Here is a 16,489-nt window from a genome sequence, read left to right as displayed (position 1 = left end):
AGCAAAACATCGGATTTTGAGACCTGTGCAAAGCAGAACCCACCAGTGCTGGGTGTGCAGGCACAGTTTTGGAGGCAGAGCTTTGCCACTCAAAATCCACCTCACCATACTCTGAATCTTCCGCCATTCTGGGATTTCAATTCCTGTCTTATTTTTCCATTCTCTGCTCTATTCCCAGGGATCAACATTAGTTTAACCAGCTGCCTGGGAATGAATGGCTTTGCTTAGCAAGGGTAAGGCTATCACCTGGACTAAGCAGCATGCAGGACACTGCAGAGATGGTGTTGTGAATCCTTCCTTTGTAAAGATGGAGGAAAGTGGACAGCTGATTGCTTTGTCTTCTGTATGTGCATCTTTAGGAAGAGAGGAGAAATGAGGTGTGAGATGAGAGCTGCCCAGCTCTCTTACCTTGCTGACGTGTTCAGCCATGGTGTGGTAATTCAGCCCAGCTTTGGACTTGAACTGCTTTTTGCAGTGCTGACACTTCAAGGCGTCCTGCAGCTGAAGGAATCAGAGGCAAGTCACCATGGAGGCCCCGACACCTTCAGTTCTCCAAGGGTTGCTCATCAGTGAGCCCCATGGGCAGCCGCTGCTGCACCAATACCAGTGGTGGGACCCAGCAGACAACTCAGCACCCCGTCCTCCCGACCCACTTTGAGCCTGCAGTTCAGTTTTCTCTTTGTTGGTGTGGATCTCTCTGTAATTTGGATACTGTTATCAAACCCATGTGTCCCAATTTTTGGAAAACGTTCAGTTTTGCATGTAGATTTAAACCCCACTGGCTGGAAGCATCTGGACCTGATGTCTTCCTGGGAGAGGGTCAGGACAGAGAAGCAGCTTTGATCTACTGACATGCGGGAAGCTTCTTCTCTGCAGCCCTATTAACCGTGACAGATGCTGGTGTATGATGTGCTTTCTGGGTGTCCGAACTGTTTAGAATTAAGACACTGCAGGACACAGTCACACATACACTTCTCATGTTACTCCACTGTTTGACCCAGCTTGGTCTCCTGAATGATGCACACACTGATGCAGAAGGGGAACTTGGAAAGTGAGTAAGCGAGTGATGACTTTTGCTGGGGCAAGTACAAGAATTTATTGACTCAAGAGGGGAATGCTCTGAGCTCTAGGAGACAGGATGTCTCAGCAGGGAGACTGCATTAGGATGGCTGTGGCTGTTCCTGCTCTTCCTGCCTGGAGGATGCTCCATCTTCAGCACAGTCCATTCACTCAAACCTGGCCTAGCAGCTGAAGGGGAATGCAGACAGAGCTGCAAATCCCTCCTCATCACGGAGCTCTTGAAAACGAAACCTCACAGCAGCCAACTGGAAATGACTCACTTGCACCTCTGCTCTGATGGGTTAATCTTGTTCCAGATCGCATCACCAATCCTAACAAGGTCAATGCTAAAAGAGCCTGAATTCAGCAGATGCCAGTGCCAGCCATTGTAGGGCTTACTGCTCTGGTTGACACTGAAGAACACAATATGTTCACATCTTAATAAACTATTTCAATTGGGATGCTGGCAGGATATACCTGCCCTCAACTCCTTCGGATCCAAGCATGTTGCAACCCTTCCTATCCCTTATTTCCTTTCCAAAATATAAGGAAAGAAGGCAGACTCCAGCTAAGAAATACTTCAATCTAATATTACAACAGAGAACAAACGGAGAGGGTGCCTGCACTCCAAACTCCTTTCTGATGGGAGCAGCTCAAGGCACAGCTATGCCATAGGCTCATTGCAGAGATGCTGCTGGGAAGTGGAACTGCAGCCACACGCAGGGACTGAACTTGTTGGGCCACAGACTGCTCTAGCAGAGATGCTGTGAAGCACCCCAGCTCCGTGAGTGACAGTTACCTCAGGAGGGACTGTGCCTCATGGCAAAAAGGAGCAGCACAGCCGTTCCCACAGCAGGAGCCTGCACATCCACCAGGGCTGGTGTGTCTGTTCTCACAGCCAGAGCACAGGTATGCCCTTTGGGGCAGGTCTGGCTCTCAAGGCCATTGTGATTCCACTTCGCCGTAAGCTTGGCAGGCTGTGCAAGCCCCAATTCCTTGGCTGAGCACCCACAGGCCTATTTATAGAGGGGAAGACAGACCTGGTGGCTCTCAAAGATCTGCATTCGGTAGGCTGGCTAGCCTTGCAGCCCACACGGAGCCTGCTTGGCTAGGGAGCTGCTTGGAAAGCACAGAGATAGGAGATAAAATGGCCAAGATCCCCATTCCACCGAAGCCAGGACACTAGCAGAGGCCTGGCATCAATGTAATGCATGGTTTGGAAGGGATAATAGCCTCTCACTGCCATATAAACAGTGAGGCACAGGCTGAGGAAGCATTTACAGAAAATGAATGTGGAATCAAAGCTGAGCAAAGTATTTTCAAAGTGGGAGGCATTGATCCCACGTTGGCTTTCTGTGGCAATGGCTCTGCACCACACCAGGTGACGGATGAAGACGTAATCCTTTGCTCTGATGGATGCTGATGTGGCAGAGAGACAATTTTTCACTGCACCATTACTAAACTTCTGCATCTCGACAGTCTGCTCGAGCACACTGAGGCTTGGTATCTCACTGAGACATGCTCTCATTCAACCACAGTTTATTTGGCCTGATGCAAGGCATGGCACAGAGTGAAATCCTGCAGCCAGGGCTCTGTAGGAGGCCTGATTAGAGACAACCCCAACAATCTCTCCATACTTGAAACTATTCATTTAGCTACTAGAAATACCCAACTCTGCTGGAGATATGGCAACAAGGGGCCAAGACCACAAAGGGATTCTGAATTGATGAGAATTAGGTGTCCATATCCCCCTGTGAATTCGTATCAAAGTGAGGCAGCCAGCTCTCTGAAGACGACTAGCAAGTGCTCTATCAGCCACAGCCCAGAACTGGTTTTAGGAATACCAATATGCATTTAAAAGCAGCGCATGCACACAGCCAATCCCCTCCAAAATCCAGATCTGTGTGACTGAGTATGGCAAGCTCTTACTTTCTGGCAGACATCCATATGCTTTTTGAGCCCAACGATGGTTTTCCTGGTTATAACACTGCAGGTTGGACAGGCAACTTCTCCCTTCTCACTGATTTCCCGCTGCCACTGGTCCTCGGGATTTGCTGGTGAGAGAGAGGAGGGAGGTGTGACACCCAGAGACAAGCAGAGAGCACCTCTTTCACAAGCCTGGGTTGGTCATGTTGAAAGGCACTGAAGCAGGAAAGTTTGTGATGTTTAAAAGACAGATATTTATACGCATGGGCCAAACCAAAGCTGGACACAAATCATGCACGTGTAAACCATGCCAGTCCCTCTGCTCCTGCAGGTGCAGCAAACAGGGCCAACGGGTCACTGATGTGGGTTACCTGACCTGCTGGCATTTGGTGGCGTTTCACATTTCCAACTCCTGCTGGTATTCTGCATACTGGGAGTTACAGTGCCCCTCATCACCTGAACTTGCCCTGCTCAGAATGACTCCCTCTTGCCAAATAAAACAATTAGTGGAAGTGAAACAAAGGTGAGAGCCTCGGCTCCATTCAGATGTGTGCCTGGAAAGCTCCTCTGGCATTTCTCTTCCCAGCAGACAAACAAGCAGCTAGGGGAGTGTTGTCTTCCAGGCGTGTGTTTATTTGAATGGCCAGGTCCAGCTTAAAAACACCTACAATAAGAGACACACGCAGCCAAAACCTGCCCCCAGATCCAGATTTCATGCCGTGTTCTCAGCAGAACTGTGCTGGGTTTCATGCAAGGGAAGCCCCATCTGAATAAAATCCGCCAAGTCTGTTTATTTGGAATCTTTTGCATGGCTGTGAGATCACAGAGTTGTTTATTTGAATTTGAAACCAGAGCAAGGTACTGCAGCTGTATTTATCTTGCACATCCTGCGTTCCTCCTGCTGTCAGAGCTCCCAGAGAAAGTCAGCCTGTGCTAGGTTGTAGGCTGCACCCTGAGGGCTCCAGGAAGATGCAGTCATAGTCAGTTATATGTTGGCATTGCTCATGGAGATGAAGTTACAAAAATGCCAGTATCCCAGGAGCTGCTTTGAACTGTGGTCACACCGAAGCCAGGTGGAACCAGGATCTGGCTGCTAACTCCCAGCACTTACAGCAAACCCATCTATCCTCACAGTGACCCTCTTTCAGGATGTCAGCTGTGATATTATGGTCAGCCTGCTACACCTCAAAAGGACAGAAACTGTCTGCTCCTATTTGTAGTCTTGTGCTGGGTCTAGCTTCTGCTTTTGCTCACAAACCTTCATGAAAACTCATCCAGCACAGAGGCTGCCGGACCAGGAGGGAAGCAGGGATCACAGGCTGTGCAGGTGGGCAGGCTCAGTGCAGAGCAGAGGACCGAGCTGCTAAGCAGCCAGGCTGCATGCAGAGCTGCTGCCCCTGCTCTGCCTCCACCAGCCTTACCTGCTGGTAGGTGCACAGCTGCTTCCTTCTTCACACCAGCTCCTGGAGGTTTCTTTTTCAGCTCCTCCATGTTGGTGCTCCCCTCCAGCTTCTTGGCTCGATGGGCTTTCGCCTTGTCCTCTGCTTTGACGAGACCTGTAGTGAGGAGGGACTTTCTTCAACACTTGCTTTAATAGCATCCAACCAACTTACACATAGCAGGAAAAATACTTCTGACCTAGGAACAGTGAGATAGGTGTAGGTCTGCCAAGGCTGTATGTGTGGGACCACATTACGACAGACAATGTTATAAATAACTGGTGATGCTTTGTAAACTGAAATAATCATTTCCCTCAATCCTCACAATTTAGGAACTACAGAAACACCATGGCAAAGCAGGTAGACTGCTTGTGGCAAGGGAGACCGGGAAGAAGACATCCTGGAGAGAAGGCAAAAGGGCATTCTGCAATAAACCAGAAGAGGCAATTGAATAGCAAGTCCAAGATATAAAAGGGATGCTCCTGCTGGTGAACTTGCACTGGAAAGGCTTAATGCTTCCTCCAAAGAATGAGGATTCCTTTTAGAAAACTGGACAAACTGGGTTCCCAGACACCATATCCCACAGGACCTCTCACCACTGGCTCTCTACACAACTGCCATGATGGACACAGGTCTCTCCTGGTCCTGTTGGCTTCTGGGAAGGTGAGGAAGGACAAAAGGGGAGCAGAGGTGACCTGGCAACAGGTGCACAGGAAGAGGAAACCTAGCACAGTCCCCTTGGCTGATGGCAACCATCACTGAGCTGCCTGCAAACCAGAAAGGGCTCTGAAAGAATGAGCTGGTAGAGGAACTCGAAAGCAGGGCTCTCCATACATGCAGAAACAGCACCCCATGACCCTAGAGGCACCTTTGCCCCCAGGGAGCAAACTTTGTTGTGTTACAGATGGTATGCTGAACCACAGGGACACTGGGAAATGCCTGCTCTTGTTCAGTTTCCATTTGAGGCAGTAGGCCATGGGGGAATGGGTTTATTCACAAGGAACCCACAGCAGACATTTCAGTCTGTGACAGAGTCTCTGTGGGGAAGTTAAGGGAAACAAACCCAGACTTCCCAGGAGCCAGAGGACAGGAAATCACAGAGACCACATCCCATCTGCTCTTTGGTAAGTGTGTTTAATTCCTTCAAAGCCATTAGTGCTTCTCCCCCAGGACTTGTACTGGAAGGTGCTGCCTCCTCCAGTGCCTAGAAACGCATGTTTTATTTCCTCAGTTGAATGAGTTTCATAGCCAGCATGAATCCAGTTGCTTTCAAGCTGGGGGTGTTCCAGGTTTCTTCCCTCCATACCCAGCTGGGTGTGCTGATGGAGCACGACCACAGTCCCACTCACTCTTGCTCTGTCAAGCTGAAGAAGCCAAATTCTGAGTCTCCTCTCAGAAAAGATCCCAGTAATGCATCTCTTCACCCTTGAATTCATTTTCTGTAACGTGGGCGACCAGCACTGGAGACAGTCTGAGGAATGGATGTGTCACCATTCTACTCAGCAGAAATAATTTTCAGCTCCACTGGCAATACTGTGGCATCCCAAGCCAGAGATCGCCTGCCTCACGGCTCACTGGTGCCAGCAGCTCTTTACTCTGTGTTACAGACTAAACCAGGTCCTTCCCTCTCTTCCCTCATTTTCCAGGAAAGGCTCCCAAGAAGAGCAGATTGGATTGGTAGCAATGATAACAATGTCACTGCCTTTCTTTTCCAATTTCCTCTCACAGTCAAAGGCACCAGTTCCTCTGCCATGACATCTCTGTGCACAGTGGCTCCCACTTTACTTCTACCACAGGGAGGGCTCTTGGGGAAAGGGCTTGAAATGTCCCTGTAGCTTCTCCCTGAAATGTCCCAGAGTGAAGCTACAAACCACAGCTGATCCATCCATGTTACCTTTTAGTCCAAATGTTCCCGAGATGGACGGCTGCTCCCCCGTAAACTTCTTAGGAGTTTTCTGTTTCCTTCCTGACTCAAAAGAGAGAAACAGAGAGAGAGATTTGGTCAAATACCCTTACTGCCAGGTGGATTTCAGCTGTCCCAGGGCCAGGGCTGTACACACACTCCATGTTAGGAGGAAAGGGATCATTCCAAGGAGGCCTTTACCACTATGAAATAAAGGAGATGCTGAATGCAGCAGGCAGCCTAGTGAACACTAACAGGATTCTGCTTCACCACAAAACTAGAAGTCATAATACCTAAGGTCAATTCAATGACTGAAGCCACGGTTCTGTCCAGTGCCAAGAGCCTCACAAGCTAAGGTATTTGGTGCTGGTTCACTTGGGGAGCCGCAAGAAGTGCAAACCCATGATACGACAGGGGTAACCATGGCCTGGCTCAGCCCAGCCCTGCCTGCCAGCCACACAGTGCTAATAAGAGCTTCCTGACACCCAACAGGTAAGGAAAATGTGTTTGTCACTCAGCCTGGTTTAATGCCACACTCAGGATAGAGAAGCTGACTAAGCAGCTCGCTATGCTGCAGGTAATTCAGTCCACGTCCAACCCCACAAGTACTAGAGAAATATCTCTACTATAGCTACTACCTGTTCTTAACTCACAGTGAAACTCATTGCTGCAAGACACCACGGGAGCAAATTAGCAGGATGTTAAAAAAAAAAAAGGCTTAATTACATCCGGAAACCTTCAGCAGCATTCACTGGATCACAACCCTGACCCTTCCCACGGGAACCCCCTCCCCTGGGCTCCTGAACCAGCAAAGCCCCAGGCTCTCATCTTACTGTGCTTCATCCTCTCCGGGTCCTCCTCCTGCAGTGATGCCTGGCTGCCCCCCTGCTGCCCGCCATCCTTGCCACTCGAGGACTTTGCTGTGGGGGTGGCAGCTGCAATCGCCTCTGCTGCGGCGATCTGAAACTCCTTGCTCTCCCGGCTCTCCGCCGGGCATTCGCCATTCTCAGCATGATCCTGGGACACGGCTTTTTCCGTCTTTGCCTGTTTGGGATGGATGGTGGGGCAAGCTGAACTCTCAGCAGCTCTAGGGCAAAGCACAGAGGGCTTGTTTAAAGAGGGGTTGAAAGACAAATGTCCTGACACTTCTCCCCACTCCCAATCCCAGACCATGGGAATGGAGGCTTCCAGCCATCCCTATGCCACTACCGCACAGCCCAGCCGCAGCCCGGTACCTTTTCTTGCCACTGCTCTTCCCAATGGCCTTGTGCACTTTGCTTTCTGTTTTGCTGGCTGGCACTGGTCGGTCCAAGTGATTCCAGAGACGATGTTTTTCCAACTGGGTTTTGGAACTGAAGGCAGCTTCGCAGTACGAGCAGGAGTACGTCAGCTTCTCTGAGATTGCGCCCTGTGTGGAGAGGGAGAGAAAGGTGGGCGTGGATGTCAGACCTCAGCAAGGCCAGCATTTTTCTGGTGCAGTTATGGACACAGTCAGTAATAATACCCTTCCCCTCATGACAGCTCCCAAATGTCCACGTTCCCTCCAAAACCACGAGGGACCCACTTGTAAGCACCTTCCAGCCTGTCCCTGTGTCCTCCCCATATTCATCCCATGTTTCTCAAAGGGTATAAGGCCTGAGAGCAGCTTTACCCTGCAGACTGCAATGTAAAAGGCCACTGGGAATGATCCATGGCCCTCCGGTCTCCTTACCCCTTGGCAGCGCTGATAGTGGTACTTCAAGCCATAAATGCTGGGAAACTCCAGCCAGCAGCCTGAATTGGGGCATTTCACCCTGGAGTGGGCTTTGAATTCATCCTTCCACTGGTTCATCAGTGGGAGCTGGGAACAGGAGAGATGAGAGACGCAGCTGAGCGATGAGCACCTCGTGCCTGGGGGTGCACCGCTATGTTCTGAGAGGTCCAGGGGCACAGACGGGATTTCTGATCATCCCTGTCCACTCCCACTCCCCTCCCAATGGTTTCAGTGCTCCCTCTCACCTGTGAAAGACATGGGGATGGAGCCACGCATTGCAGGCTCTGCAGACTCTCAGTTCCCCCTGAGAATTTACCTTGCTGTGCCTCCTGAGGCACACAGCGTGCTCCCGGCCAGGCTGGGGAATAAATCAGGCCAGAAATTGCCTGGGTGATTTAACTACCCCACATTTCATTCAGGTGGTAAATCACACTGTGCTCATTCCCTCACGACTAACTGCTCTGTGTGTTGTCCACGCCAGTGTGCTGGAATTAAACTGCAAGATTCTAGGGGGAATAAATCAACCAGTGCTCCCTGATCGTTAGCCAAACCTGAGGTGGCTGCAAGAGAAATGAGCTCATCTGGGAACAGCACTGGGAAGGAAAAATTGGAGGGGGTACTGCTCCCCACCAGGGTTTTTGTAGGGTGCTTAGCGATGCTGTGCACTCGCACAGAGGGGATACAGGACCCAAGATTCTGCTAAGCTCATTAACATGCTGCTTTGAAGACTAAACCACCTGAAAAGAAGGTTTAACAGAGCAAGGCTGACTGTAGTGGGTGGTGCAGGGAGCAAGGCAGAGGCAGGGACCTCATCTGGGCTCTTACAGGGATGTCTTTCAGTGCCTGGTTCTCGGCCTTGGGTCGTCCTTTCTTCTTGCCCTCGGTTTTGTCACTGGTTGCATTTCCTGCAAACAAATGTAGCAAAAGTCACCTTCTGCCCATCCTACCCCATGGTGTCTGCCCGGCTTCAGGCTGCCCTGCACAAGATGCAGATCCCCCTCTGAAGGCAATTCCAGCTTCCCTGCAACTCAATGCAAAGTCCATGCACCTGCAGACACCTGTGCAGGAGTTGATTGAGCACAGTCCAGCTTCTCCTGCAGTTTGCAGACTGCTCTCCTTTAAGAGCAAAGCATTGAGCATTTTCAGCTGAAAGCCATACTCCCGTTTGAGTCAGATGGAAATCCTTCCATAACTATGCTACTTAGCAAAAGAAATCTGTGTGCTGAACCAGCTGTTGAAATCCCCTGTTCATTCTGCATGGTTGGTGGGACTGAGCTGCCCTGGGGCTGCAGGACACTGACTTCCACGGGGAGCAGCAGGAATGGGAATGGCAGGGGGTGAAGGACAAGTAAGGCAGTGCCTGGAGGGGCTCAGACCAGGAGGAGAGGTGACACGGACACCTCTGTGAGGGGCCATGGCTGTGTGTGCTCACAGCAGATTCTCACTGTCCCATCCAGAAACCTGCTCTGTTCAGCCAGATGTTGTCACCACTTCCAAACAGCCACAGAGATCATGAGCTTCCCAACGTGGTGGTGTGGGGCACAAGCACAAACACAATGAACTGTGCCAAGTCCTAGACTGGACACTGAGGCTCACAAGGACAGCAAAGTCCCGATTTCACCTAACTCACAACCACAAGAGACTGAGCCAAGTGGAACAAACACCACGACAACTTTCATCAGGGTTTGTATGCAGAGCTTGAGGAAGTTTCTCAAGTCAATCCATTGTAACACAAACTTTAATCCTTCCTAGCTGGAGCAGAGTTCTGCTGTCACCCTGTGGGTCTGGAGAGCCTTGGTGAGGTGCTTCTGGGCAGGAAATCTATTCACTAGGACAGTTTCGGTCTCACCAGACACATGGTCAGGTTTATCTTCACCATCAGAGTGCTGGCAGCCAGTTCACACCCCCTTGGCTCGGAAGAACTCCAGCACAAGCAGCCTCTCCCAGAGGACCCAGCCGAGCTGATGGTGCTGCATGACTGCCCTGGCACCATGGGTGCTCTGTGATGCTCAGTCCCTCTCTTGTGCTGTTTTTAGAGTCTAACAATTGCTAAGAGAAACATTCCAAATCAGGGCAATTTCTGAAAATAGAGGTCAGGCAGTTGAACTGAAGTGATGGAAATAGCAGGAAATAGAAATGGCAATTTTCTGACATAGATTTCGGCACGACTCATAGCTTGGCTGCAATTGTACAAAAGCCAATACATGGACAAAGGAAGGGCCCGGGAGCTCAGACCGTGTTGTTACCCTGCTCCCTACTGGGGCATGTACAAATCTGCCTGCACAAGCACTTGTTGGCACAGCTCAAAAGGAGGAAGCAAAAGTAACAACCAAGAGGAATGAAAATTGCCTGTTCAAAAGCAAGGCGATCAAAGCACTGCCAACTCCTCCTCTGGAGGCAAGCAGCACACGTGCAGAGCATCAGCATGGCTGTAAGAGACCCACCTGAATGGAGAGATTGCTGCAAGGCTCCTTAAACTGTCACGCTTTAAGCAGTGCTGAGTCTCATGCACGACATTCAGACTGAGGTCTGAGGGGGCTTAATGAGAGGGATCAGGAATGAAAGCCATTTGCTATGACAACAGAACCAAGCTGAAAAAGCATCCCAGAGAAGGAAACCCGAAACAGCTAGCAGAGGGCAGTTGAGATTAAAAACCTCAACTAACTCAACCTATAAACACCCTTCCCTGGTGAAAATCAGACATGAAGAAGAGGCCAGAAGGTGCATCAGCAATGGCCCCACCTCCTGAGCAACCAGAGCTCAGCTCCAAGCCTGGCACTGGTGGCACTCTGAAGCCAATTCCAGATTTCTCAGCAAGTGAGAGAGATTAAACAGAAAGCCAGTTACCTACAGAAGCCCTGCCAAAACCATAGGCTCTCTTCATTTTCATGCCTTCTGCCCCAGCGGCCAGAGGTAAAATAGCAAGCAAGACAATTTCCTCATTTATTTCCCAGCCCTCAGAAGCTGAGCCAGCTGGTTTGCTTCATTTTGGTACCCATAAAAGCATCATTTGGAGATGCTGTATCCCTTGGGAATCCCACTAACTCAGAAGGCCTCATCTGCAAGAGCTGGCTGTTCACGTACAGCACAGCAGCAACCTCTAAGGAACATAAAAACTCCTAAAAAACCTCCCATTTGGCCCTGCAAGGCAGCCTCACTGCTCCAGAGCTGCAGGGAAGATCTTGCAGGCTCACTCCCCCAAACTGCAGGCTTTGGAGCAGCATTGCAGGGCTCATTCCAAAACTCTTTTAGAGTGGCTGTGAGGACTCCTGCTCACCACACCTGCCTTATGCCTCTTGCATTTTCAGTTTGCTCTTATGTGCACGCTCAGACCACGCACCCAGCTCTTCCTATGTGCTTATGCAGGGAAGGACCTCATCCTCCACGTGAAATGGAGCTACTGCACATCATGGGACTGTATGAGCTGGGAACCACATAATCTCACAACACAGCAATTACCTGCTACTCCTCTCCTCTCTTTTCTTCTGCTCTCTCTCCTAAATGCTTCAAAATAACCCCAATTCAGAAGATCCCAGAGCAGCCAGAAGAGCACACCCCTATCCAGCAGCCCAGCATGCCCATGGCCACAGCTTGCCTTAGGGACAGCTCTTCTTTCCTTTCTACAGCTTCCACAAGTTTCAAAACTTTTGGTAACGCTGCACATCAATTAAGTGGATGAAAGCTCCCAGTCCAGATGCCTCTCCATGCCCTCACTGACCAACTGCCAGCTGGGGACAGCATTAAGCCTTATTTACCCTGACAAAGGGAATCCCCATACTTGTTTCCACTCTCTCGGCACTTTCCCAGATATTGCAGCAAGGTATCTTCATCATTCTTCACTGCATCACTTTCAGTCCACATAAATCAGAACGAAGGGCCGAAACGAAGTCTGCTCTACTTCTAAGGCGCTGATAAGATGCCACCAGCCCTGGGTGCATGTACTCTCCACGATCAGAGCCACATGTGAGCCCAACAGAGGGGCTGAGAGCGTCTCTGCTCAGCAGAAGCAGACAGGAGAAAATCTCCTTCGGTCTGGAGATGCCTGAACAGTGAAACCCACCATCGATCAGAGCGACAGCGCATGGGTCCCCGAGGAGCTCCATCCAGGGGGTACGACACGGGAGGCAGCAGATGGCTGAACTCATTTCAGCCTTTCCACCCTTTCACATAACATTTAGCTAGCACCATGATAAACAGATTTAGAGACACCCATCTCGTTAGCCAGATGCTTGGTGAGATCGTCCCCTCCAGCCCATTCACAGTCAGAGACAGAAAAGCAGTTCCTTACCCAGCCTGGGGAGCTCTGCTGGAGGGTTCAGCCTCGCCTCTGCCCTGCTCTCTTTGCTGGGTTTGGTGGAACCTGCAGTCTTCCTTCCACCTTTACAAGCATAGGAATCCGCCATCTCTGAAACAAGCAGGGGATGCGTTAGAAGTCACATGGAGCTGGGAAGAACACATGCTGAAAGCAAGGAGAGCTGCTGGAATGGAGGGAAATTAGAAATCTGACAGCTGAAGCATTGTCACAAAGGGCAGAAACAAGATAGGTTTCTGAGTATCTGTCCTCTGGCTGAGCAATGCAAAAGACATGGTTGAAAAGCTGCTTTCATGATGAGCTGGTTTCCTCTCCACGTATAACAGCAAGGACTTTATTAAAACTTATGGGCTGGCTTCGTCCAGAGAAGTAACAGAGTAAATGGCTTTTCCTCTTCGTTTATTTCTATGCTTTCATTTAAGACACCAAAAGCAAAAAAAAATAGTGAGTTTTAATGAACAGATGTAGTGATAAATTTCCAATTTTCCTTATTAATGGGAAACTGTTATAAACCGAGAATTGCTAATGTTATCTAAATTTTCTGTATTAATAATTCAATTTGGTTTCTCTATAAATAATGAACATCAGAAATTATCACGGAAGGCCCGGTCATGCTCCCTGCAGAAGCAACCAGCAGGAGACCCCTCTGCTTCAGGAGGATTAAGGCCATGGAGTGGCTGCTTCTGCCCAAGTTCATTTCAAGTATCCTCAGACACTGAACCCAAACCTCACACTTGAATGAAGGCAGATAACACAGCTGCTTGGAGTGAGCCACCCGGGTGCAGTGCTGTGGGCTGTACAGCCCGGTACAATGCAGCACGATGAGGGATGCACCTTGCAGGAGGGGCTCAGCCTGTCTGGTTTGGAAAAGTTTCTTGCAATGCAGACAAAATTCACTGCTGGTCTGAGCAAGTGTGGGACTGGGGACCAGTGAGCAGCGTCTGGATGCAGCACTATAGCCCTCAACTCAGATCTTGCTGCAGAGCTCAGCTGCATCAAGGGACCAAACCTGCCCTAGGGGTGTCAGGGCTTTGGGAGCAGGTCCTGCTGGCCCCCATGGTCACATGCAGCCTGAAGACTATGGACAGTGCCAGGGAAGTGATGCTGATGCTCAGCCAGACACGAGCAGTGCGACTGCAGGAAGTGCCACCTGCTGCCTTCTTTTCACCTCTGCTTAACACTTCTCTCCCACGTGCATACATTTTTTAAAACACAGATGTGTCTTGTCAGCCTCTGATGCCTCTCACATAACCCTGTCTGCATCGTTCAGCTCAATCCAAGCCAAAGATGTGCCCCCTGAACATCCCCACTCACCCTGCCCAGGTGCCCGGTGGGATTGCGGTGCTCGGGGAGCAGCTCCCCTGAACCCACACCATGGGGAAAGGGGCTGCAGGCCCCCAACCCCAGAGCACTGCTATCACAGTGTGGGACGCTGTGCTGTCCCTTGAGGTGTCCTTTCAGAGGTGACAACAGGGACTTCCTGCGCAGGAGAGCATAACTGTGCATGGCATGCAGACCAGATGCTCCCAGACGAGCTGGCAAACTCCTCCAGCAAGTGTTCAGCCAGTGACAAATATTGGGTTGTTTGTGCAGACACAAAGGTTAATCAAATCAAATGAGAAATTTCATTCTTGGCAACAGGTTCTCTGGCATTCAGTGCCGAACGCAGGAATCATTTATTCCACTCCTTTGAACTCCTGAAGCAGAAGATCTGGGTATGAGCTGCAGCGGCTCTGGGAGTGGGCACCCAGTGGGGTCCCTGCAGTCTTTCCCCAAATTGCAGCTCATCCACGGGAACAAATGGGCCAGTGCCCTCCCCTCCTGTGCTACTTGTGAAGGACAACATGCAGGGAAGGTCCTGCCGGGGAGCAGACACCCAGCATGCTCACACCCAGCAGCAGTGCACGGGCAGCAATGGGAGCAAGGGATGAGCTGAGCATCGTTTCCTAACGCTCCATCCTGGGGCTGAGCATCGCTCCTGAGCGCTCCCATCCTGGACCTGCAGTCCCACTATCACTGCTGATCACTTCTGTCCCATCAGTGAGGCCCTTTCTGGCTGGTTTTGGAGGTTTGAAACTTCTTTGCTTTCCCCATCAAATACTGCTTTGATTTTTTTCCCCCTCTAATTTTTAGCTCATACGAAAAATAAAAGCCAATAAACCTCCTAGCAAGAGCCAAGTGCCACTCCATGACCATCAATACAACCCCGGGGATCCCAGAGGAATTGCCCCAGAGCCAGAGAGCAGAAATCAGCCCATTGTCTTCAGTCATATCCAAACTTCTTACTCGATTTGAGTCACACCCGCTGACACCAGCCAACAGCCTGTGCCGTGTGCCTTTCCATGCTTCCACTGCGTTTTGGTGCATTTTGCAGCCGGTGATGAGAGAAACAGACATTGGCAGGTCCCAGCTGTGAGCGGCGCTGGGATGCACTGGAGGAGGCCAGGACAGCCACAGCATCTTTGCAGGTCAAGCTTTACTCTATCACAACTCCTCCCAAGGAGGTGCTGGGCACAGCCTGACCGCTGGCACATTTGCCATGAATTGGAAAAGGGGAACTGATTCCACACTTCAACACGTATCAGTCACTGTGGACCAGGTCAGCAGCAGCACACACACACTCCAGCAGGGAATGCTGCGTGGCCCCAGCACTTTGCAATCATCTCAGCACACATCATCCATTGATTCGCTCCGCTTATTGTCAATAATTAACTGATGGCTCGGCGTGATGGAGGTAATGCCAAAAAGGCAAGTGAGCTGTGGGGTGAGTGGCATGGGGGGCAGTAGGGGTGCAGCGAGGCCATCACAGGTGACAGCCATCAAAAGGAGCTCAGGGTTGTGCGCTAAGAGAAACTTTTGGGCATGGGAAAAGGCTCCTCTGGGAGAAAGGGGAATCAGCAAGAGGGAAGCACCTGGCAGGTGACATGACCACTGGGGTAAGGATGGCCACCCTGTGCCAGTGGAGATGCCATGCATGTCGCTGCCTCCCCTGCCCCTCTGCAGTGCTCTGAGTGCAGCTGGTGGCTGCAGGGGATGTCCATCTGAGGTCCTTCAGCATCACCACCATCACCCAAATCCAGCAACACCCGCTGGCCAGCAGTTCCCCTTAGTACCCCTATGAGTCCCTTTTGCAGGAAATCACTTGCACCGAGCAGAAGTAGCACCCAGCCACTGCACTTCACCCAAGTGCCTGTTTCTGGGCGCGGGTGAAGCTTTTGATGGTTTGAAAGTTTCTGTCTGAAACACATTAGCAAGTCCCTCCCCCTCGGCCATCCTCAGGCACAAAAGCAAATGGGAAAAGCACAAACACAAACACACACAAAATCCCAGCAGTGAGCGGCAGCAGCCCCGGCCGGAGCCACCACCCGGTGTCACCACTGCCCGGTGACCTGCGGGGCCGTGCGTCACATCACCGCTGGGCTCCGCCGGTGCGAGCAGAGGCGGACGCCCGTCCCGCTGTCACTTCCTTGGGCCTGCCCGGGTCACGCCATCACCTGTCACCTCCACGGCCTGGGCCGTGCCATACCCGGCGGCCGGGTCCCTCATCCTCCTGCCCCGGCCGACGCATCTTCCCGTCACCTCCCCGGCCGGGATCCGCTCGTCCAGGGCCGCCTGTCACCTCGGTGCCCCGGGCCGTTCCACCCTCGGTTGCTGCGCCCCCCGTCCTCCCTCCCGGCTCACCTCTCCCGTCACCTCGCCGACCCGGCCACGGCCGGGGCCGGCTCACCCCGCGGCCCATCGACCCCTCGGACCCTCAGCCCGCCCCCTCCCCGCTCCTCCCCGCCCCCGTCACCCCGCTTAGGGCCCCGCCGCCGCCGCCGCCCGCCGCCCCCACTCGGGGCCCGTTCCGGGCTGTGCCGAGGCCCCGTCCCGCCACCGGCCCCGCGCTCCCGGGAGGGGAAGCGAGAGGCAAAATGGCGACGCGGGCTGCGGCCGGAGGAGCGGGAACGGGAGCGGGGGCGGGGGGTCCCCGCGGCGGGGCCGGGCCGGGGCCTCGCTCGGTGCTTACCTCGGCGGCAGCGGCTGCGGTGCGGGGCGCTGGGGCCGGGCGCCCCCCGAGCGGCGAAGCGGCGCCGCCCGCGGCTGTGGGGCCGCCG

At 52.0% G+C, this 16,489-nt stretch overlaps 1 protein-coding gene across 8 annotated transcripts in view; it reads right to left on the bottom strand.

Annotated features, from left to right (window-relative positions):
- ZNF512B (zinc finger protein 512B) overlaps positions 1-16,441 on the bottom strand; it is a 29,708-nt gene extending 13,267 nt beyond the window's left edge. For 2 of the 8 annotated variants that reach the window (XM_042894336.1, XM_042894340.1), the window contains exons 1-8: positions 12,369-15,954; positions 8,906-8,985; positions 8,039-8,167; positions 7,563-7,735; positions 7,161-7,414; positions 6,319-6,390; positions 4,407-4,541; positions 2,989-3,113 (exon numbers count right to left, since the gene is read on the bottom strand). In XM_042894336.1, the coding sequence (XP_042750270.1) occupies positions 2,989-3,113; positions 4,407-4,541; positions 6,319-6,390; positions 7,161-7,414; positions 7,563-7,735; positions 8,039-8,167; positions 8,906-8,985; positions 12,369-12,483 (1,083 nt within the window). In that variant the 5' untranslated portion in view covers positions 12,484-15,954. Of the gene's footprint in view, positions 1-408; positions 502-2,988; positions 3,114-4,406; positions 4,542-6,318; positions 6,391-7,160; positions 7,415-7,562; positions 7,736-8,038; positions 8,168-8,905; positions 8,986-12,368; positions 15,965-16,401 lie in introns of those variants that run through there. The other 6 variants (XM_042894335.1, XM_042894343.1, XM_042894337.1 and 3 more) reach the window with 6 other exon arrangements.
- Positions 16,442-16,489: the final 48 nt, after the last annotated feature.

This window comes from Lagopus leucura, unplaced genomic scaffold (assembly GCF_019238085.1).
Source record: "Lagopus leucura isolate 7727_CA_CO unplaced genomic scaffold, USGS_WTPT01 130-3_obj-0_obj, whole genome shotgun sequence".
NCBI lineage: Eukaryota > Metazoa > Chordata > Aves > Galliformes > Phasianidae > Lagopus > Lagopus leucura.
The sequence above is the reverse complement of the archived record's forward strand: the minus strand, read 5'-3'. Positions and strand labels throughout refer to the sequence as shown.